Genomic DNA, 24,678 nt, shown 5'->3' with positions numbered 1-24,678 from the left:
TTGAATGAATAAGCTGCATAGCGGGAATTGTTGCTGGGTGAGTGAGTGTGCTTTTACGCTAATGTCCTGACAGAAGAAACCAAGGCCGAGCTGAGCATTATTAACACCATGAAATCTAATGTAGGATTTTGGTGCGAGCTACCAGCGCAAATACTCTTCCAAATCGCCCAAACGTGCTTAGAATAGTTATTTGAGTTGTTACTGATGTATTGACAGTTTAGGCCACCACCACTGACAAATTACTGTTTCCGTATCTGTATATGATAGGGCGGAACTTGTGTGTACACGATGTCCCTGATTTCATGCTGTTGTCTTCAGATTTGTTTCTGAGCTAATCATTAAATATGTAATGTGAAGATAGTGTTGATATATTTTAAATAGTAATTACCTTCCAGCTTGCGTTTATGGAGTTACACAAGTAAACACCAACAAAAATACTCGGAAATGGACGCGATACCTGATCAAAGGCATGCACAAACATATGATAATAGCAGCATGCTTGTAATGTGTTGTTTCCATGACATGCTCAAAGCGCAAGACATAGAAGTATACACAAAACAGACACTAAGAGAGAATAAAAGATTAGCGATACATGGAAACAATACAATGAATTATTGTTCGCACTCATTGGCTAATCTGAAGAAGTGAGTCACAGAAGTGAGTGTACGCCCTCTTACAAACATGTTTGTTTAGCACGTAACACTGCGATATGAACGCCGCTCGAAATCAATTTGAAAAACAAAAGTTACAGTGATAAAAAGTGCAATAACATATAAAATCGAGACTATGCAAGTCTTGTCCACGTTCACAATCAGTGTTCGGAAATGAACTCTCATCGATTGATCAGTTGCACCGATCTTGACAAATCTATTGAAACTAGTCTACAGACAGATTGATTTGGGTTTTGTGCGCAAGGTTTGTTAGCTATTACATATGACTGCTTATTGAATATCTCCAATCAGTCCTCGGTGAAGCTCTGTCTCTGTCTGGCCCCATCATAACTCTCGGGCATAAAAGGAGTTGCTCGTTGCTAGAGACCGCCATCGTAGCTCTTTGTAATCATAGCCGCTTTTGAACAAAACGTATGTTCTTGAAATAAAGCCAACAAAACGGGCTTAGTTACATCGATATCTCAACTTCGTGTGATATGTTTTGCTGGAATGTGTGAATGAGGATGAGCGAAGCGTAAAGACTTCAATAGTGGCCTTGAACATGGCCTCTCATAAAAACCTCTCAACCCCTTAACATGCTGCACACATCGTGTGTCCACTGTGTCATGAATCCAGATCTGCCATTGTGACTTGCCTCCAGTGTGTCTTGTATGACATACTCTCTGACAGATCATGTGTCATGCGGCGTTTGTAAAACATAATCCCATATATCCGTAGTGTCACATGTATACAACAGTCTCTTTCATCGTGTCTCGTATATTCATTTACTTGGGTATGAATAGCATCTGGAAATATTGGCAGGACTGTCTTGTGAATTGCTAACATCTTTGCAACAGCAGGGCATTCATGCCATATATCGTTGCATCAGTAAGGAGTGCATGTCATACAGTAAGGCGTGCATGTCATACCGTAAGGCGCGCATGGCATTCAGTAAGGCATGCATATCATGCACTAAGGCGTGCATGTCATACAGTAAGGCGTGCATGTCATACAGAAGGCGTGCGTGTCATACAGTAAGGCATGCATGACATACAGTAAGGCGTGCATGTCATACTGACAGACTGACTGAGTTTACTTTTACGCCGCTTTTAGCAATATTCCAGCAATATCACGGCGGGGGACACCAGAAATGGGCTTCACACAATCGAACTCGGGTCTTCGGCGTGACGAGCCAACGCTTTAACCACTAGGCTACCCCACCGCCCCCGTGCATGTCATACAGTAAGGCATGCATGCCATACAGTAAGGCGTGCATGTCATACAATAAGGTATGCATGTCATACAGTAAGGCGTGCCAGCCATATCTTTGTACCATAAGGTCATGAGGCATGTCGCAGACACATCAATCACAGAACCTCCCATACACTCACCCATACATGCAGCCTCGCCAATTCGTGCAGAATTTCTGTAGGACCTGAAGAGAAATGGGGTTTTACTTCGTGTTTAAGATTATTGAACGTCTAGAGCGACCAACACACACTACACGTGTTTGTGCGTGTGCGTGTGCGTGTGCGTGTGCGTGTGCGTGAGCGAGTGCGTGAGTGCGTGCGTGCGTGTGTGTGACGTACAATCTTCCATTATCTATCTTCAATGTCTTATGGTAGAGCGTGGAGAGGAGATCTAACCACCGACCTGCAGCACTCCAGGCAGACACTCAGTCCACTCGACCAAGGAGCTTTGATCTGTGTGTACAATAGAAGAAGGCATAACTCGAAAGAATAATCCGATGTTCCCGTTGTACTCCTGGATTAGTAAAATGCTATGCCCAGTGTGTGTTAGATTAGGGGACTTGAACTTGTATGGATGTTCTGATAATCTGTGGGTTTGCTGGGACCGTATTCAGACTTCCTCAATCAAGACATCATTGTTTTGGATACCTGCTCAACCAAAAACGAGGAGCAAACCTCGCATGAAATACCAGTCTTCATCAAGCGTACTGACAGACAGACAGACAGACACCCACACGACCACCCACCCACCCACCCTCGCACGCACACACACACACACGCAGAGTACCGCTGTCGCCCGACTATGTGACACTATGTGTGAGAGAGTGAACAAGATGTGTGTAAGTCGAGCAAGGTCATTGCCTGCAACACAGTGAATTCACCCCAACTTGCCGTGACTAATCAACATGAACAGATTTACGAAGCCCAGTATCTGCCATGTTATTACACTTGGTGTTCATTAAACATTATCCTTCCACAGATTCATATGACCTTAAACCCCAGATGAAATTATGAAAGTTCTCTGTTGTTTCATCGGTCAATGCCTACATTAGCTTCTGATACCTACACGCTTGTGTGTTTTTCACTTGTTTTGAATTTCACATTGATGGATCTGTATGACGTCACGTGATGACGGCAGGAAAATGGAGTGCAGATTCTAGCTGAACTGAAAGTGAACTAGAATCCATTCAGCCTTCTTTATTAAATAATACATGCTCGTTGTCGTTATCCACAACATGCATATTTTATGTTAATAATCTGTGCATACCGAGCTACGGGGACAACAAAGGCGGGATAAGTACTGAAATATTCCTGTAGTCTGTTCTCTTTATAGCTGGAAGCAAATCAAGCCACGTGTTTTATTTGGTGAAATAAAGCGGGAAGTAATTCCATCTCGATGAGCTGCGATAATGCACATCATTCTTGTCCCCTGCCAATAGGCCCTAGATTTATTGAGCTCTGCGTTGTATTAATTATATCTCGCTGTTACGATGCGTTAGTATCGATTGGTATTAGCTAACATCCCGACACCAGGTAATATGTTGAGCTGTTTCCAATATTTCCCTGCAGATACAGCTTTACAATCGGGGTAATTGATTTCAGTGTAGGTGTATCATGAAGGGAATCATTGTAGTGTATAGGACGTATACACTCGTCTGTATGCTTATAGTCACTATTGTGTATGGTAGCACAAACAATGATCTCGTGCAGGTATAAATTGATCTGAATGTTTGTCACTGTTGTTTATGATCGTGCAGCCCAAGATCTCGTGCAGGTATTAATTGATCTGAATGTTTATCACTTTTGTTTATGATCGTGCAGCCCAAGATCTCGTGCAGGTATAAATTGATCTGAATGTTTATCACTTTTGTTTATGATCGTGCAGCCCATGATCTCGTGCAGGTATAAATTGATCTGAATGTTTATCACTTTTGTTTATGATAGTGCAGCCCAAGATCTCGTGCAGGTATAAATTGATCTGAATGTTTATCACTTTTGTTTATGATAGTGCAGCCCAAGATCTCGTGCAGGTATAGATTGATCTGAATGTTTATCACTTTTGTTTATGATAGTGCAGCCCATGATCTCGTGCAGGTATAGATTGATCTGAATGTTTGTCACTGTTGTTTATGATTGTGCAGTCCATGATCTCGTGCAGGGATATATTGATCTGTGAACCTTTGTCATTACTGTTGTTTATGATCGTGCAGTGTATGATCTCGTGGAGATATGAATTGTGAATATTTATCATCACTGTTGCTTATGATTATGCAACCCATGATCTCGTGCAGGTACACATTGATCTGTGAATGCTTGTTATCACTGTTGTTTATGATCATTATGCTAATTATTAGGCATATTGCATTATGGCATTATCGTTACATATTCATTATGTGTTTTCGTGATCACAATGTGTAGGTACTGTGACTATAATGTTTTAATTATATCACGATTTTGAGAAAGAATTCAATACGCACTCCTCCCTTTCCTTTATGACAGTTTTAACAATATTCCAAATCAAGGGGACACCAGAAATAGGCGTCACACATTGCACCCGAGTGGGCAATCGAACCGGGGCTGCGGCGTGACGAGCGAAGCCTTAACTTCAAGGCTACCCCATTGCCCCCAAACCAAACTCATTCGCTCACTGGAAGGAGATGGGACACTTTTCGTGGCGTTCTTTGGGCTTCCCAGAAGCCTGAGTGTGCATCAAGCTCCTCTCAATAATGCTCACTTTGTACAATAATCTAATCCTTATCAAGATTAGTTTCAATCGCCAACAGTCAATAGATAAGTCTACTCCCATTTAGTTATCACAATATATAACTAACATCCGCTTCCCTGAAAGAATGTCGCCACAATCCACATTCTGCAGCTATATCTATTCCTGGATATTTGCATGAATAAAATATACGTTCGCCACTCATTAGTCAAGAAGGATTAAAATATACGAAATGAGCTGATAGGTTTATTTTAAACCTATAAAAGCTAGCATTCACTGGATGCAATTAACGTTCAATGCCTCACTTCCCACGTGCACGATTTTAGTTAAAATCAGACCCGACATAATCAGTTTGTCTGAACTCATCAAACACGTCGATATTTGGGCTCCTACGGCGATATAACTATCCCGGCCGATTCTGAAAGGCAAATTGTCCAGCAATTCTGTCCCAAGTAGTTACAACAAAATTCAATAACTTTAATTGAGAAAAAATATGTTTTTATTCTGTGGTGATCGGTTTCCTGCCAACCCCCGTGCATTAAAGACTTTCTCGATCCGCTGCATGCGCTAGGCTTTCTGATGTGTTGATCAAAGCCCCTCTTCTATAACGATCCACGGAAATGTTTAACGATTGTCGCTGTAGCAGGTTGGAGAAACCCTCTAGTCTCGAGTTTCGCTGCCCAGTCGAGTCTCACTGTCCACTGGGGCCTTCCTGCTCTCCTGAGTCTCGCTGCGCACTCGGGTCTCCCTGTCCAGACAAATCTCAGCGTCCCCTCAGGTTTGACTGCCTACTCCGGTCTCCCTGTCCAGACACAGGTCTCCCTGCCCACTCGGGTCACTGCCCACTTCGGTTGCCCTGCCCAGACACAGGTCTCCCTGCCCAGGCACAGGTCTCACTGCTCAGATACAGGTCTCACTGCCCAGACACAGGTCTCACCGTCCAGACAAAGGTTTCCCTGCCCACTCGGGTCACTGCCCACTTCGGTTGCCCTGCCCAGACACAGGTCTCACTGCCCAGACACAGGTCTCCCTGCCCACTCGGATCACTGCCCACTTCGGTTGCTCTGCTCAGACACAGGTCTCACTGACCAGACACAGGTCTCACTGCCCAGACACAGGTCTCACTGCCCCACAGGGCTCTCCTGACACAGGTCCCACTGCCCAGACACAGGTCTCACTGACCAGACACAGGTCTCCCTGCCCACTGCCTGTTCCAGACACTTCGGGTTGCCCTGCCCTGTCCAGACACAGGTCTCACTGCCCAGACACAGGTCTCCCCTGCCCAGACACAGGTCTCTGGGCTGCCCAGACACAGGTCTCACTGCCCAGACACAGGTCTCCCTGCCCACTCGGATCACTGCCCACTTCGGTTGCCCTGCCCAGACACAGGTCTCACTGACCAGACACAGGTCTCACTGCCCAGACACAGGTCTCACTGCCCAGACACAGGTCTCCCTGCCCACTCGGGTCACTGCCCACTTCGGTTGCCCTGCCCAGACACAGGTCTCCCTGCCCAGACACAGGTCTCACTGCCCAGACACAGGTCTCCCTGCCCACTCGGATCACTGCCCACTTCGGTTGTCCTGCCCAGGCACAGGTCTCCCAGACCACACACAGGTCTCACTGACCAGACACAGGTCTCCCTGCCCACTTTGGTTGCTCTGCTCAGACACAGGTCTGCCTGCCCAGTCGGGTCACTGCCAACTTCGGTTGCCCTGTCCAGACACAGGTCTAACTGACCAGACACAGGTCTCACTGCCCACAACTCGGTTGTCCTGCCCAGACACAGGTCTCACTGCCCAGACACAGGTCTCCCTGCCCACTCGGGTCACTGCCCACTTCGGTTGCCCTGCCCAGATACAGGTCTCCCTGCCCCTGCCCACTCGGGTCACTGCCCAGACACAGGTCTCACTGCCCAGACACAGGTCTCCCTGCCCACTCGGGTCACTGCCCACTTCGGTTGTCCTGCCCAGACACAGGTCTCCCTGCCCAGACACAGGTCTCACTGACCACTCGGGTCACTGCCCATTCGGTTGCCCTGCCCAGACACAGGTCCCCCTGCCCACTCGGGTCACTGCCCACTCAGGTCTCACTGACCAGACACAGGTCTCACTGCCCACTCGGGTCACTGCCCACTTCGGTTGCCCTGTCCAGACACAGGTCTCCCAGCCAACTCGAGTCACTGCCCACTTCGGTTGTCACTGCCCAGACACAGGTCTCCCTGCTGTCCTCGGGTCACTGCCCACTCGGGTCACTGCCCAGACACAGGTCTCCCTGCCCACTCGGGTCACTGCCCACACAGGTTGCCCTGCCCAGACACAGGTCTCCCTGCCAGACACAGGTCTCACTGCCCAGACACAGGTCTCCCTGCCCAGTCTCACTGCTCAGGTCACTCCTGCTCAGACATTCCCCTGTCCCACTGCCCTGCTCAGACACAGGTCTCCTGCCCAGACACAGGTCTCACTGCCCAGACACAGGTCTCCCTGCCGACACGGTCTCACTGCCCACTTCGGTTGCCCTGCCCAGACACTGCAGGTCTCCCCTGCCCACTCGAGTCACTGCCCTCTTCGGTTGTCCTGCCCAGACACAGGTCTCACTGACCAGACACAGGTTTCACTGCCCAGACACAGGTCTCCCTGCCGACTCGGGTCAGTGCCCACTTCGGTCGTCCTGTCCAGACACAGGTCTCACTGCCCGCTCCTGCCTCCCTGCCCACTCGAGTCTCATTGCCTACTCGCATCTCACTGCCTACTTGAGCCTCACCGCTCATTAGAGTCTCGCTGCACACTCTGGTCCACCGGCCTCCCTGCTCTCTCTCTCTCGGGTTTACACGCCTTCTCTGGCCTCACTGCCTCTCTGGCCTCACTGGAACTCTGGTCTCACTACACCTGGCCTGGCTCTCACTGCCTACTCTGGCCTCACTGCCTACATCTGGTCTCACTGCTCACTCTGGTCTCACTGCCTCATTCTGGTCTCACTGCCACTCTGGTCTCTCACTGCACTCTGGCCTCACTCTGGTCTCACTGCCTACTCTGGTCTGGCTTCACTGCCTACTCTGGTCTCACTGCCTACTCTGGTCTCACTGCCTACTCTGGTCTCACTGCTCTGGTCTCACTGCCTACTCTGGTCTCACTGCCTACTCTGGTCTCACTGCCTACTCTGGTCTCACTGCCTACTCTGGTCTCACTGCTTACTCTGGCTTCACTGCCTACTCTGGTCTCACTGCCTACTCTGGTCTCACTGCCTACTCTGGTCTCACTGTCTCATTCTGGTCTCACTGGCCTCACTGCCACACTGGCACCTCACTTTCCTCACTCTGTTCTCACTGCCTATTCTGGTCTCACTGCTCACACTGGCTTCACTGCCTACTCTGGTCTCACTGCTCACTCTGATCTAACTATCTCCTCGGGTCACTGCCCACTTTGGTTTCTCTGTCCATTCTACTTGTGCCCCCACCGAACTCACTGCCTTCTTTGGTCTGTCCACCTGTAGGGGTTTCTGCTAACTAAAGATATCACTACCCAATCACTGCCTACCAAAGTCTCATTGTCCATCAAAGTCTCACTACCTACTCAGATCTCACACTCTCACTACCCTCCAAGATCTCACTACCCGCTCACACATCCGCTTTTCACTAAAAATTCTCACTACCTTCTCTGTCCACCAAGGTCTTACTGCCAACTCTTATCACACATCCTGCCCACAAGAGATTAAACAACTCTCTCGCTGCCCAGTCGGGTCAACCTGACCAGTTCAGTGTCAGAAGGAATGGAAGAATGAATGGCGTCCTATCTAAGTAACACGTGTGATATTGCGCAATGGCTCTTGTAGTGAAATCAGTGTTGTGAATCTCCTTTACCCGTTGGCTTTGATTTGCATGAGTTGGGTCTAACACCGCTTTGGACAGCGTTTCAATTAGGGACGTTCATAGTTTATGACCAGGGGGTGATGGTTTCGTGTGTTGGTGGGGTGTGTGGGGGTGTGGGGTGGTGGTGGGGGGAGGGTTCATTGATTTTGTATATGACACGCAGGGGTCACTTACTTTGTACATACCTTTTTGGGAGGTGATGGTATATTCACAATTGTACATGTACAATATGGTACATATTGCAACTTATTCCGTAGTCGATAGATACTTGGCACATGGGTTTTTTCTACCCTTGGATTCCCACGGGGATCACTTCAATTAGGGACGTTCATAGTTTATGACGGGGGTGATGGTTTCGTGTGGGGTGGGTTGTGGGACTAAAACATGCACATGGCAGTATATTTCTTTGTTTTGCACATTGTAACATTAACGGAACTCCATATTCCAAACACGTTTCAAACGTATAAATGTGTAAAACATTTTCAAATCTTGAATACAGCAAATGTTGCGATCGTGTTACGTTACGACCAAGAACTCTCCAAACTGTAAAGTCGCCGACAGTGGTGGTAGCACTACAATCCCTGTATACAAGTAGACCCCAGTCGATACACCGACACTGCTTGGTCCCAAACAGTATTGTCTATATCACACAGCCTCACTTTAATGTCTACCCACGGAATGATGTTATCATCGATGTTTTATTCATGGATGGTTAAGTAGGCTATGCACACATCGTATAATTTCAAATTTAGCGAAAAAACGGGAGCGTGGTAAACGGCAGTTGGGAGAAATAACATTTTTATAATACAAGCGGGGGACATATACATTTTGTGAAAATATAGCTATGTTTACACGACAAACATCTTATTTCATCGCCCTAGAGAATAGACACTGCAAGACAATGTATTGTGAGAAGCGTGTTAATGTTTGCACAGTTAAACCTAGAAGAGACCCAGTCACACCAGACCACACCCTGTAAACGCGGCGTGGCCCTGGTTATGATCATGGCTCAGTGTGAACGTTATTGGTTGTGACAAAACAACAAGCATACCAAACTGGCACTGTGTTATATGGCTAAATCAGAAAGGGATATACCTTTAAGGGTTGTCTTCAGTTTGTGAACTTGCGATATGGTCCATAACGTGATACAATTAAACTCTACGTCGATGACACGATACAATTACACTCGACGTCCTTGATGTGACACAATTACACTCGACGTCCTTGACGTGACACAATTAGACTCGACGTCCATGGCGTGATACAATTACTTTCAACGTCCACGTCTCGACACAATTACACTCGACGTCCTTGACGTGATACAATTACACTCGAATTACACTCGACGTCCATGACGTGATACAATTACACTCGACGTCCATGTCTCGACACAATTACACTCGACGTCCTTGACGTGATACAATTACACTCGACGTCCATGTCTCGACACAATTACACTCGACGTCCTTGACGTGATACAATTACACTCGACGTCCATGTCTCGACACAATTACACTCGACGTCCATGTCTCGACGATACATGGCGTGATATATTACACTCGACGTCCATGTCTCGACACAATTACACTCGACGTCCATGTTTCGACACAATTACTCTCGACGTCCATGACGCGATACAATTATACTCGACGTCCATGTCTCGAAACAATTACACTCGACGTCCTAATGTGATACAATTACACTTGACGTCCATGTCTCGACACAATTACACTCGACGTCCATGTCTCGACACAATTACTCTCGACGTCCATGTCTCGACACAATTACACTCGACATCCATGACTAGGTACAATTACACTCGACGTCCGCTAAAAGATTAAATTACGCTCGATGTCCACTACAAGATTAAATTAGACTCGACGTCCATGACAAGATACAGTTACTCTCGGCGTCCAAGACAAGGTACAATTACACTCGATGCACGAGCCAAAACACAAATACACTCGACGTCCACGACAACATACACAGCACTGAACATCAATGGCAAGATACAGCTGCACTCAACACCCATAACCAAATACAATTATACTCCACGTCCATGACACGACACAATTATACTCCACGTCCTTGACACGACACAATTATACTCTATGACAAGATACAGCTTCAGTCGACAATATTCAATTTCACTCCGTGTGTATGGAAACCTGACTAAACTGCTTTAGGTTTCCGTTTTACAAAGTTAAAACTTTAATTACTATTAACAATACCGAAAACTAGTATAAAATAACATTGATCTATATCAGTTATTTTAAACTGTATTAAGTTTAATTACAATCTGCGCATGCTACATTTAACAGTTTACACAACGTTACATAAAGAACAGGGCCTACATTTAATAGTTTACACAACGTTACATAAAGAACAGGACATTAACATGTAGCAACAATAACAGATCACAAATTAGTTGATTTGAATGTCTATAATTAAGTCGTGTTTTTGTACATTTAAATTGGTGCGGTGGGGTAGCCTGATGGTTAAAGCGTTCGCTCGTCACGCCGAAGACCAGGGTTCGATTCCCCACATGGATACAATGTGTGAAGCCCATTTGGGTGTCCCTCGCCGTGATATTACTGGAATATTGCTAAAAGCGGCGTAAAACTAAACTCACTCATTCACTACATTTAAATTAATGGTGCTTAGGTAAAAGTTGGTTTCAGGCCTTGTTCAACATTATTTTACTTACATAGCAACGTACATGACTAGGGTAATCTTTTCGGGATCATGAGATACGATTCCTCAGTTTAGCATGGATACCCAGCTCAGAAACAGTATATACACAACTGTTTATTGAACCTCCAGCAAGTACTTTGCAGAACATCTTGTTCAGGCTCGAGTTGTATAGACAATGAGTAGATAAGTAGTAATATCAATATAACATATATTGTTTTATATCTGTCATCTTGTGGTCTCGTGAAACAAATTAGGCAGGAAGTCGGGTTCTTTCTTAATAAAACGTTCCTCATTCACTGCATAAGCTAAGTTATTGTTTCCGCCTGGCTCTTAACATTTACCAAAGTAACCGTCTGAAGCCTACTTGCGATCTTGTGTAAGCATGGTTTTATGCCGCTTTCAGCAATAACACTGCGGGGGACCCCAGACATGGGCTCTATTCATTGCACCTATATTTTCCGAATCGAACCAGGTCTTCGGTGTGACGAGCGAACACTCTAACCACTAGGCTACCCAACTTTCCCCCTTGAGCACTTGAGCTTGGCGACGTTATAAACATGTTTGAGTATACACCCCGTAACACTGGAACCAGTTTCATTTGGAAAAGGATATTATGATTATGCTAACAATTAACAATACAAATAACCACTTTTGATTAGCATCGATTTTTAACAAATTTGTATTCATACAACATGTTATTAATAGAGCAACTATAAAAGAGCAAGTCGTATAGATGCTGTCTGTGGTATAAAGTCTTGGTATCACATATTTGTTTTATGTAGAAAGTGAACTTGTAGGTGCATGGAGATATTGTTGCATAAATAATATTGCTGCGCCATCTATAGGGACTACCAATGGTATGACTGACTGACTGAGTTTGGTTTTACGCCGCTTCTAGCAATATTCCAGCAACATCACGGCGGGGGACACCAGAAATGGGCTTCACACATTGTGCTCATGTGGGGATTCGAACCCGGGTCTTCGGCGTGACGAGCCAACGCTTTAACCATTAGGCTACCCCACCGCCCCACCAATAGTATGAGACAAACACAGCTTTTTTTTATTTGTCCAATTTACGTGAGAATGTAATTGTACAATGTACGCATACCCTGTTGGTCAAAGTTGCGCCATGTAAAGGTCAAAGAAACTCAACGCTCTTGGAAACATAATCCAAACTGCTGCAGCCTACGCTGTAACATTGCCATGTAACATTGGCAACCTCGTGAACCTGTCCCCAAAGCGAACTGACACAAACCCCTGATTTCCTGAACTCTTGGATTGATTTAACGTTGGGCAGACAGAGCAGACGGCCGTGGGCTGATCACTTGAATGTCATACAACAATACTCATCGCGATTGGAAATAGTAGTGTTAATGTCTCTCTTATCAATATCACAAACGTTCCTGCCAAGCCAAGACGGATCATAATTATCACATACGTGGACTACAACATTAAGTACCAAAACAAATACTTCTAAACAAGTCACAATACGTTTTCACAACACTCATATGTGTACGGTGTGTGAGAGGTATTGTCTTCTCCGCATCCATATTGTGTTCGGAGAATGTAGTCTGACGTTTCCTCAACATCCACGTGTGTAAGTAGAATCTGACCTTTCACTCCACGTACATGGGTACCAACGATATGACATTAATTATGTATACAGAATGAAGCTTGAAGTTTAATTGATATAAATATGCACCAACAATGTTTCCTTCCGTTTACTCAAAATCGATATATGTATTTAGAATAAGACGTTTCAGCAATGATGTGCGTACGCAACATTTCACCTGAGGTTTCAGCTCTGATATTGGTAATCTGAACTTAAATCTGAAGGAGAAGAAAACACAAAGTTTATTCTCGAGGATCACAAAAAATGGCGAGAACATGCAGATTTGATGAGGCATTTATAAAATAAACAATGCAGTTATATTAATACACCGATAGCCCTTCTTTGATATGTTGAGCTATTTTAGAACACATTGCACTGAGAAGATAATGTTTTTCCTAGTTGGATATTTACAGAAATAGTTTGGTAACCCGGTGTTTCTTAAGTAGGGACGACTGTGACATTTTAACACAAAGCGATAATCGTCGCTGTTGTTTGAACAAAGTATAAATATTGTTGATTTATTTCCACATGCATTCCGGTGTTGGTCGAACAAGTCAATGCGAACACATTTAACTGGTGATTTTAACCAGAACAGGTTTGGTACCTGTTGGTAAGTCCAGACGTATCTCTTAACATATCTTCAATAGTGTATAGCAAATTCAATTTGCACATAGGAGAGGATGTTGTTTGCTTGTTTCTTTAACACCGTAATCAGCAATATTCCAGCTATATGGCGACGGTCTGTCAGTAATCGAGTCTGGACCAGACAATCCAGTGATAAACATCATGAGCATCGAGCTATGCAGTTGTATGGAATCCTGGAAGGGACATTGTCGCGTTATCGCATTGTCGCGTCGTCGCGCTTTGGTTAATTTTGCCTCAATTTGCTTGTATTTGAGAGGGCGACAACGCGACAATGCGACAATGTCCCTTACAGGATTCCATACAATTGGGATACGATGACATGCATCTCTCAAGTCAGTGAGCCTGACCACACGATACCCTTAGTCGACTCTTACAACAAGCATGGGTTGCTGAAGACCAATTCTGATCCGGATGTTCGCGGGTTATAGGAAATGGAGTCTGAATGTGATACATTAGATAATTGAATGAATCTGACAAACGATCAGACATTAGGAACATTTTACTCTAAAATGAGATGATAATAATTTTAAAATCTTGGTTCACCTTATACAGTACAATCGGGCAGTAGAAAGTTTAACATTCAGCAGATATGAAGGAAACCCAATGTGCATGGGGTTTACCAGTAATATATTCTTATACCAGACACTTCCGAGCCATAGATTAGAACCAGTCTTTCAAGCTGATGAAATGGCTTTAAATGGCAATCAATATGAACTTCAAACATTCGGTCCTTGCATAACACAGCATATATTGCCCTTTATTGCTTGTCTGTTTTATGCCTTCACGAAAATCGACCATTATTCCTAAACCGTTTAACTTGGTACATAAATATTCTTTTACTACACAAGTCCATGTGTTCTTGGTTTCAAAGAACGTGATGTTTCCAAAGCCACATTAAGGACCACATTTTGTATTTGGACTATTCAGAACACGATAGTGAAATCAATGATTCTCGTCTCATGCAGTTCGTTCGCTGATTCACCAAGTGTAACCGTATCATCAACGTACAACAGGATAAGCTACCCGTGAAGGTCTGGGTTAGAATATTGATCTTCAGTAACCCATGCTTGTTGTAAGAGGCGACTAACGGGATCGGGTGGTCAGGCTCGCTGACTAAGTAAACACATGTCATCGTATACCAATTGCGTAGATCGGTGCTCATACTGTTGATCACTGGGTTGTCGATTATTTACAGACCGCCACCATATAGCTGGCATATTGCTGAGTGCGGCATAAAACTAAACTCACTCACTCACTCAATAGGATAAGCAGTTTCATATATACACCCAGTAGATCATGTCATATTGCAGTGTAGGTCGGTGAAAGACTGATTCTACTACACCGTGACTGCTAAGACTCATCAGAGGGCAGTGGTGGTGAGGCTGCTCTGTGGAGACGCTTTTTGGGTTCAAGGTTAATGTGGAATCATTTAACTATCCAGCATGTTTCATAACTTTCTGGAACACCTCTAAGGCCATATAATGAGACAAGTGCGTGCCTCTCACGTCTCCCGTTACATTAAGAGCAGCGGATGTGTAGTGATCATTCTTCACACTGGTTATCCAGCTTGACAACTGCCGCTATGTGACTGCTGTCATCACTCACTTTATTGTTCTGGTGTTTTACATATTGATAATTACAATTGAACTGCCATTGGGATTTGTACCTCCGTCTTATTGTTTACAGCCACTGGAGTTTATATGTCGTAAATTATATTGATTTGCAAACTTTTTAATTGTACTTTTGGTTTAACACTTTTGCGCAGAGCTTTCTGGGTTAACTTACTGCATCGATTAGGACATCGAAAACTGGCTTGGGTCTCCTCTGTCAGATGAGTATAATCAGACAATTTCGGCAGACGCTTACATCTAATTGCCGTAAGAAGCTTACCTAAGCAGCTAACAATAGAAATGCCTCTGTAATTTTCCGGATCGGCTTGGCTGTCCTTGTTTTTAAAGATAGCTCTCATATATGATGCATTTATTTCAAGGCGGTAGTTTTAGTTTTATGTCTCGGGCACGAGACTTTTGCATGAAGCGTGTTGACGAGGAGCTCTACAGTAAGCCCACTAATCACTTAGCTGTGGTTCAGAGAATATAGGGTTATCAAACTACTAGTATATCGCTGTAGCCTGTACATTGTCTGGGAAATGAAATCATTGACTGAATATCTGTCCAGCGAACCACGCTGCTTGGGCATGGTGACCGACAACCAGCAGGGTCACCCATTTTGACCACCCAATATTCATTTAACTGCGACTCGTGACAGACATGGGATACTTATTAGGCTGTCAATCATAATGGGAGACGACATGACCTTGAGCGCAGAGATCTATTGTCAGTCAATGACTTGGAAGTAACAACAGGAATACTCGATTCAGAGGGTTGAAGCGTCCGCCCGGAGAGCGGAAGGTCGCGGGTTCGATCCCCGACCGCGTCATACCAAAAGACGTTAAAATATGGTACTTGTTGGTCCCTGACTGGCGCTCGGCATTAATGGGTACAACAAGGACTGGTCGGCTCGGAGTCAGTATAATGTGTCTCAGTGGGGTATTCATGCTTCACTGCGGCATGGTATCTCAGTGGGCTAGCACTATAAAACCAGCTTAAGTCTGGGCTAGTACAAGCAGCCGCACATACACATACACACGCATGCACGTCGTCATATGAGCGAAATATTCTCAAGCACGACGTTAAACCCCATTTCACCTCACCTCACCTCAGAGGGTTGATTTAAAGTCGGAAAACGAGGCGTGAACAAATCTTTAAAGTCAAGTGAATACATATACGACGGTGTTGAATACAAAATTCCTCTTTGTAGCGTCAAATATACACATGCAAGTCTGATGACATTGAACGCATGCACGCAACTCCTCACAATTCCAGAAGGCAGTACATTCTCTTACCCACAACACGTAATTAGCAAGGAAATTAGATTAGACTCGGTCCCGTAGCTGGAGCGTTCTGCCATCTTCCAGTTCTACAACCACCAACCTGAGAAACACAGCTAGGCGAAACAATTGGCGAACAATTACCTAGACGTGATTAAATATTCATCCGTAAGACGTGATAGAACGATAAACGCTGGAGTCGTGTTGACAGTGGAAGACGATGGCCATGCTGCCGCCTCCGACCCCGAACAATTACTACTGCATTACTACAACTGTGAGTACGTTCATGCCAGTAGGAAGAGCTTTTTAATATTTAATGTGACAGCGACCGGTGTTTTGTGATGATACTGAGGAGCTGGCTCCATCCCGTATGATAACCGGTTGCTAGCAGACACAGTGTGACATCATCGCATCCGAAGTAATCTGCCGCCCGGCCCGCTCCCCGTCCGACTGTCAGGCTGCCACGGAGACGGAGTTGCACGTACCTGCGGCAGGAGTATGAATCGGCTGTGTGTCCTCACTACGACCATCTTTCGTTCATTGATGGCCGCAGCGCTCACGTGCTACCTGGGGCAGTTTGTGAATGAACCAACGGTGATATGAGTGAATGGAGTTGGCTGCTGTGTCACAGTTGGGGTAATGGACGGGATGGCTACGGCCTGTGGGCCAGGTGAGAGTGACAGGGGGTTAGAGAATGACGCGGTGATCGAGGACACCGGGGGCGGGCAACAGACTACGGGGACTAACACAAAACGAAGGAAAGGAAAATCGAAGGAATCAGAAGTCGATTTGATTGATAACACTTCGGCAAACCAAACTTCTAAAAATGAACAGTATTCTGTAAACCTCCCAGGCGTGCTCCCCGGCAGTACACTGAGAAATGTTGTTTACTATCAAAATCGATTCATTGTGTTAGATACAATACCAGCCAAATCTGGCGCGCAGACAACGAACGGAGATGCTACAACAGATGTCCACAAGAGTGTGCTACATACCGGATGCGGCACACTGCGCATGTCTGAGAGAAATGCTAGTGGATCAGGCGAGAAATCGAATGAAAGAACGGCGCGTGCTGCAGGTGGAGCAGACGACAGTTTGTTGGTGCGCGGGAAAAGAGGTAAAATGGAAATGGACGCTTCATCTGTTACTATGGATGCACGTGCAATTGAAATTGTTGTAAGTGATGAATCTGACTCTCAAAGGATGCATTCTTCGACCAGGCACCCTCTATGGAAGCGTATTACAAGTGTTATGCGAGACAACCGGATGAAGGGCAGACGTGACTGTGATGTGGTGTTGAGGGACCATCCGGAGGAGTACATTGTACTTAAGCGAGTTTTAAACATTGTGTTTGTTACAATCGGAGTAGCCCTGCTGCTGTCTGTCTTTATCGTGATCATCTACACATCAATAGGTGAGATCACTATTTTTGTCTTAGATATTATCGTTTTATAAAAAAGAGAATCAATTATGGACCGGAGTTTATTATGGGGTGGGGAGAGGGGTAATGTCGGGTCAGAGCGTTTAATGCACACATATGCAGAAGATAATGCCTCACCCCACCCCTTATGCTTGCTGTAATCGGATGGTCCCGCCGCTGTTCTCTTTTCATTACCATCCTTGAAATGACAAAATGTAAAGGCACTTTTTAATTTTTATTTAAAAGTGTCCATATCCCCATGAATACCCGAATATGTGTATTGGTTTAATTACCCTACTAATTGGGCTGTCGAATTATGGGGTGGGGATGTTGACCAGTATCCCCCCTGACCCATCCACCTCTGTAATAAATGACCATTCCCTTAGATTGACTCTCTGTCACCAGTTTGGTACTTGTGTATGTTAAAATCATTTCTCATGTCTTTATGTACATAGTATGTATGCTATGCGAAGATATGCTGTGTTGCATTAATTCTATGCGGCGCTTTCGAGAACAAAGAAATGTTTTCGGGTGAAATGTTAGTACTCCCAGGAGAGACTATCTATGCATTCTAAATCTGAGATTATGGTCGTGCCAGTGATGGATGGTTATGGACGTGGGTTCTTTGGTTGCGTTCCTATCATAGTTGTTCTTGAACGTTGCAGCCAGACTGACAGTGAAACTGTTTCACAGTCGTCCGTATGAAGCTGTCACATACATGTGCACCTTGGTATATAGTCCACAGTGTGAGTGTGTGTGTGTGCAGCATGAGGTAGATGTGTAGATGTAACTACTGGATGTGTTAAAACATGGACGTGGTTTTTAAATGTGGAAAAAGGACATCGTCGCAAATTGCCAGTGAATGTTTTGTTCAATCGATATTTTCCCAGAGATGTCGATCTGCGGCAGTAGTCGCTCTTTATCAAGGTTTGGGGTTGGAAATTGAGTTTTAGCAAGAACGATTGAATTTCAAGGATCTCATGTGTGCAGTTTACTGCGTATTTGACATTGATTGTCAGTTAAGCAGTAGTTGCTTGTTCAAGTGGCCGGCGCATTTAGCACATTGAGTTTAGTTTGTATCCTGTTTACTAATACACAGATACTATCGGAGCTTAGGAAAGACATTAATCTCAGCTTTGTTCCGTGTTCTGTAGCAATGATTACTTGCTCAAGTCCCAATAGTTGACCAGTGGTTGACGGCAGAGTCGGCTTACTGCCTAGTTGTCTGAAGTAGTACATGTCAAGCACAAATGGAGACGCTGGACCCTGTAGTCTACAGAGCTCTTGATATATGTGTCTAGCTCAGATATATAGTGGACCTGGCAGTCTACCGAGTCTTGGGTGTACATTTCTAGCACAGATAGACACAGTACCTGGTAAGTGTCTAGCTCAGATACACACTGGGCCTTGTAGTCTACTGAGTCCTGGATGTACGTGTCTAGCACAGATACACACTGGACCTGGCAGTCTACTGGGTCCCGGATGTACGTGTCTAGCACAGATACACACTGGGCCTTGTAGTCTACTGAGTCCTGGATGTACGTGTCTAGCTCAGATACACACTGACCTGGCAGTCTACTGGGTCCCGGATGTACGTGTCTAGCTCAGATACACACTGGGCCTTGTAGTCTACTGAGTCCTGGATGTACGTGTCTAGCACAGATACACACTGGACCTGGCAGTCTACTGGGTCCCGGATGTACATGTCTAGCACAGATACACACTGGACCTGGCAGTCTACCGAGTCTTGGATGTACATGTCGAGCACGACCAGTGAAGGTCCGGGTTAGAATATTGAATTTCAGTAACCCGTGCTTGTCGTAAGAGGCGACTAACTGGATCGGGTGGTCAGGCTCGCTGACTTGGTTGACCACATGTCATCGTATCCCAATTACGTAGAACGATGCTCATGATATTGATCACTGGATTGTCTGGTCCAGATTCGTTGATTTACAGACCACCGCCATATAGATGGAATAAGCAACCAACCGTCTAAAAAGTTGTAGGACTCGTACAGCCGTGAATCTGAAGACTACCGTGTGAAGTAATTAAATCCTTGTACGTACATCAGACACTTGGGAATGCCAGACGAGCTAGACACGTACATCCAGAGCTCTACCGACTACAAGATCCGATGTCTAGCTGTGCTCGACACGTATACCCAAGACTTGGTAGACTACAAGGTCCAGTGTCTATCTGTGCTCGACATGTGAGTGAGTGAGTTTAGTTTTACGCCGCACTCAGCAATGTTCCAGCTATATGGCGACGGTCTGTAAATAATCCAGTCTGGACCAGACAATCCAGTGATCAACAGCATGAGCATCGATCTGTGAAATTGGGAACCGATGACATGTGTCAACTAAGTCAGCGAGCCTGACCACCTGATACCGTTAGTCGCCTCTTACGACAAGCATGGGTTACTGAAGGTTCATTCTAACCCGGACCTTCACGGGTGGTAGTCGTCTGTAATCTGTAGTATCAAGCACAAATAGATGATTGGCAGTCTTCACAGTCTCGGCTTAACATGTCCTGCACATAGTTCAGGCGTGATGTACTGGGTATGCCTATTATTTGGCTGTAGGCCTCCTTCCCTAACATATTGTGTACATGCCCTTTACTGACGTTGGGCTGAGAGTGTTCAGTACATGTCAGTGTTAGCCCTTAACTCAAAAAAGCTGCAGGCCCTGAGTACCCACAACCATAATAAGTTGTGGGTCCTGATTCGGAACGTGTAGGCCCTATATTTTGATATGGAAATAATACTCTTAGTTACTGGAGATGAAAAACCTGTTTGCCATGAGAACCTGCAGAACACAAAAGCTGTGGGTCCGAGTGGTTTTCAGTCGGCTTCGGGCCTAAGGACCGACGTTAATTTCGAACGCTGGAACGTGTGCACTGCTAACGTCATTAGTTATAATACGTACTGGAACTTTGACTGTACAGTTGTCTGTATTGCTATATTAATCAGTCATCTTGTACTATTTTATACACGGAATCTTTTTTACATTGAATCGTGTTTAAGTGGGGTTGGATGTGCGAGTAAAAACCATTGGAGAGTGACGAGTATATTCATTACGTATAACGCATTCCTTCTTTTACGGTTATACAACATTTTCTCTTTTGAAATATATTGGAAACATGAGTCAGTATTTTTCCTGCATTTAAATATTGTGAGTCGGCCATGCGTGATTCACGTGGAATACGTAAACTGCAGCTGTTGCACGTGCGCCAAGTTCTCCAGTTAGTTGATATATACATCGCGCAGTACACGCCGCTTTGTGTCGGGGGTCACTTAATGAGTGTTTTATCATGCACTATTTACACACCTACTGACGGGGAGTATGGAAATATATGTTCACCTGGTTACTTTGGACTGTTTTCGTTATCTGAGTGCTCTAAATGTAAATATCGTTTAACATGAGGTAACACAACGTTATATATATATGTATTATGGTTTGAAGTTCTTACGATTGTACACATATTTGAAAATATGTAATAGTATGTTTTACACCATACTCTCTTTTGTCGCCGATGCAGAGGCCACAAAAAACAAGTCACCCAGTCATACGATGCGTCATAGTTAGAATACTTTTCTTGTCGGAGTATTAAAACTAGTTTCGTATATTTCAGCTGTTGATTAGTTAACATCGTGGTGACTGATTGACGACCATATCATGTAGATATAGCGTGTTTGAACTATAGAATGACTTCACAGATGACTTTGAGGGTGACCCAGGAGGGCTTCGTTGACTTGTTACTCTTGAGGAGCTCTGTCGACTTTCCGATTCAGGAAGGTCCCCGTAGATTGGTTTCTCTTGAATGGTTGCGTCGACTTTCTGAATGAGGAAGGCCTTCGGTGACTGGTTACTCTTGAAGGATTCCGTCGACTTTCTGATTCAGGAACGGATCCGTAGGCTCGTTACTTTTGAAGGGGCCGTCGACTTTCTGATTCAGTAAGGGATCCGTAGACTTGTTACCCCTGAAGGATTCCGCCGACTTTCTGATTGAGGAAGGGATCCGTACATTCGTTACTCTTAAGAAATACGCACATAGAAGACGTATTAATTTTTACTCCACCCCCAACTATGGACGTTGTCGCCTCTCAAGCTTTGGCAGGTGGACTTCATAACATGAATTCGTTTTTGAGTTTAAAGTCCTGGAAAAATGATAAACTGAGGTTAATGTTCAATACCATAATTGTAGGCCACTTGTTATTAGATCCTATGTGGAGAACGATAAACTACGACAAATACGTCTTTTCGATTCCTTGAGAATCAAACTAGAATCGACGAAGAGATTCTCTTCTGAGCCAATTATAGTTTAGCACACCGCCGTCTGTTACCCATACAGACGACGTATCTCAGACAAGCGGTTTCTGCTCCATCCTGGTGGCACTCCGGGGAAGACTATCTCCGGTACCACACCTGAGTCGCTGGAGTCGACTAATTAAGCCCAGACAGTTTCAGCGAGTGATTGCCCGTGCACCCCTAAAGGTCGTTAACATTGCACAGCGACCAATGATTTACCTGTTCAAAAACTATTTACCTGCCTTAGACTATTTACAGACCACCGTTTTTACACATAGATGCACTCCTCACTACTAGGTCTGAAAATGTGGTTTCATCTACATTGCCGTCAGGATTACATAGTCGTGCTCGTTTGGAGATGTAGACAATAGATGCTTGCTTTCTAACGAGAATCGCCAACGATCACACTCAGATTGCGGGTTTGACGTTGGCGTTGCCAGTAGAAACGTTTCTGAAGTTACATCGTCAACATAATGAGAAGTGGTGGGAAATATTAAGAAACCAACCGGTTCTGTTCCTCGTAGAATGACAATTAGTTTGGCATAAGTGTCGTATAGCGAAGGAGATTACGCTTTAGAAGATATTCACCGTCACGTGACTTTATGTGTAAGCCATTAAATATGAACTTTACGAGCTCATTACCAATGTAAAGATCACTTTGAGTCTGTTACCGTCAACTGCTGCTTGATATGAGGTGAAGTATTCCACGGAGGTCGGTGCTAAAAGACACGCCAGGAATAATTGGAATTTATTCTGTTCTCGTCTATCAAGATGAAGGACCATCGGAGTCATTAAGCAGAACATTAATGAAATATACTGAATTTTTATTGACTATCAGCTAGTTCCACACGATATTAATAGCGTCCAGATAGTATTTCAAATATGGCTTGTGGAAGAAAGTGTGCCTCTGATCTCGCTGCCAGTATCTTTCTCGTTATCCATCTGCGTACAACATATCAGTTGCCTTACTACTTACGTACATATTATCCCTTACCACAGTACCTACGTACATATTGTCCCTTGCCAAGTAACTGATTACATATTATCCCTTACCATAGTGCCTGCGTACATATTCTTTCTTACCACAGTGACTGCGTACCGGGGCGCGGTGGGCGAGCTGGCTAAGGTGTCAGGCTAATGATCCAGCGAGCTTGAGGTGTCGGGATCGAGCCCACCTGTGACCGGGTGTAAAAACCTCGGAGTCAGCTTTGTGTGCAGACTCTTTCAGTGTTGTCACAACCCACGAATCCGTTGGTATATGACCAGATGGGGGCCGCATGAATACGTGCAAACACCAACTTGCGGGTACAGCAACGTGCAGTGAACTTGGACAAAGTACTGTGACTATGTGTCTCAGTCCACCCAGCTGTGAATGGGTACCTCGTTAGGATGAGAAGGCCACAATAACTCGGTGCGCCTAGTGGCTGCAAGAGTTGCATGATCCCCAGGGAGTTGAGATTGATAACACAATGTGCTGTTGAGATTGACATCCACTGATCGAGGGAAAAAATACCAGTGCCTTGAGCAAGCACTAGTTGCAAGGATATGTGTGTTATATAAATATCCTATAATAATAATTGTCCCTTGCCAAATACCTGCGTATATATTGTCCCTTACTACAGTACCTGCGTACATATTGTCCCTTACCACAGTGCCTGCGTACATATTGTCCCTTACCACAGTATTTGTGTACATATTGTCCCTTACTACAGTGCCTGCGTACATATTATCCCTTACCACAGTACCTGCGTACATATTGTCCCTTACTACAGTGCCAGCGTACATATTATCCCTTACCACGGTACCTGCGTACATATTGTCCCTTACCACAGTATTTGTGTACATATTGTCCCTTTCTACAGTGCCTGCGTACATATTATCCCTTACCACAGTACCTGCGTACATATTGTCCCTTACTACAGTACCTGCGTACATATTGTCCCTTACCACAGTGCCTGCGTACATATTATCCCTTACCACAGTACCTGCGTACAAATTCTCCCTTACCACAGTACCTGCGTACATATTGTCCCTTACCGCAGTAAGTGCGTACATATTATCCCTTACCAAAGCGCCTGCGTACATATTGTCCCATACCACAGTACCTGCGTACGTTTTATCCTTTGCCACAGCACCTGCGTACATATTATCCCTTACCACAGTACCTGCGTACATATTATCCCTTACTACACTGCCTGCGTACATATTGTCCCTTATCGCAGTATCTGCGTACATATTGTCCCTTACCACAGTATCTGCGTACATATTGTCCCTTACTACAGTGCCTGCGTACATATTATTCCTTACCACAGTACCTGCGTACATATTGTCCCTTACTACAGTACCTGCGCACATATTGTCCCTTACCACAGTATCTGCGTACATATTGTCCCTTACCACAGTACCTGCGTACATATTGTCCCTTACTACAGTGCCTGCGTACATATTGTCCCTTACCACAGTACCTGCGTACATATTGTCCCTTACCACAGTATTTGTGTACATATTGTCCCTTACCACAGTGCCTGCGTACATATTGTCCCTTACCACAGTATTTGTGTACATATTGTCCCTTACCACAGTGCCTGCGTACATATTGTCCCTTACCACAGTACCTGCG

General features: G+C 44.9%; 1 protein-coding gene across 1 annotated transcript in view; it reads left to right on the top strand.

The window, feature by feature from the left end:
* The first annotated feature begins 16,527 nt into the window (after nt 1-16,527).
* The window catches only part of LOC124257351, a 40,222-nt gene continuing 32,071 nt past the window's right edge, over nt 16,528-24,678 (top strand). The window contains exon 1 of the mRNA XM_046691389.1: nt 16,528-17,745. Within this exon, the coding sequence (XP_046547345.1) occupies nt 16,971-17,745 (775 nt within the window). The 5' untranslated portion in view covers nt 16,528-16,970. The remainder of the gene's footprint in view (nt 17,746-24,678) is intronic.

This window comes from Haliotis rubra, unplaced genomic scaffold (genome assembly GCF_003918875.1).
Source record: "Haliotis rubra isolate DU_JTF1 unplaced genomic scaffold, ASM391887v1 Scf66, whole genome shotgun sequence".
Lineage (NCBI taxonomy): Eukaryota > Metazoa > Mollusca > Gastropoda > Lepetellida > Haliotidae > Haliotis > Haliotis rubra.
The sequence above is the reverse complement of the archived record's forward strand: the minus strand, read 5'-3'. Positions and strand labels throughout refer to the sequence as shown.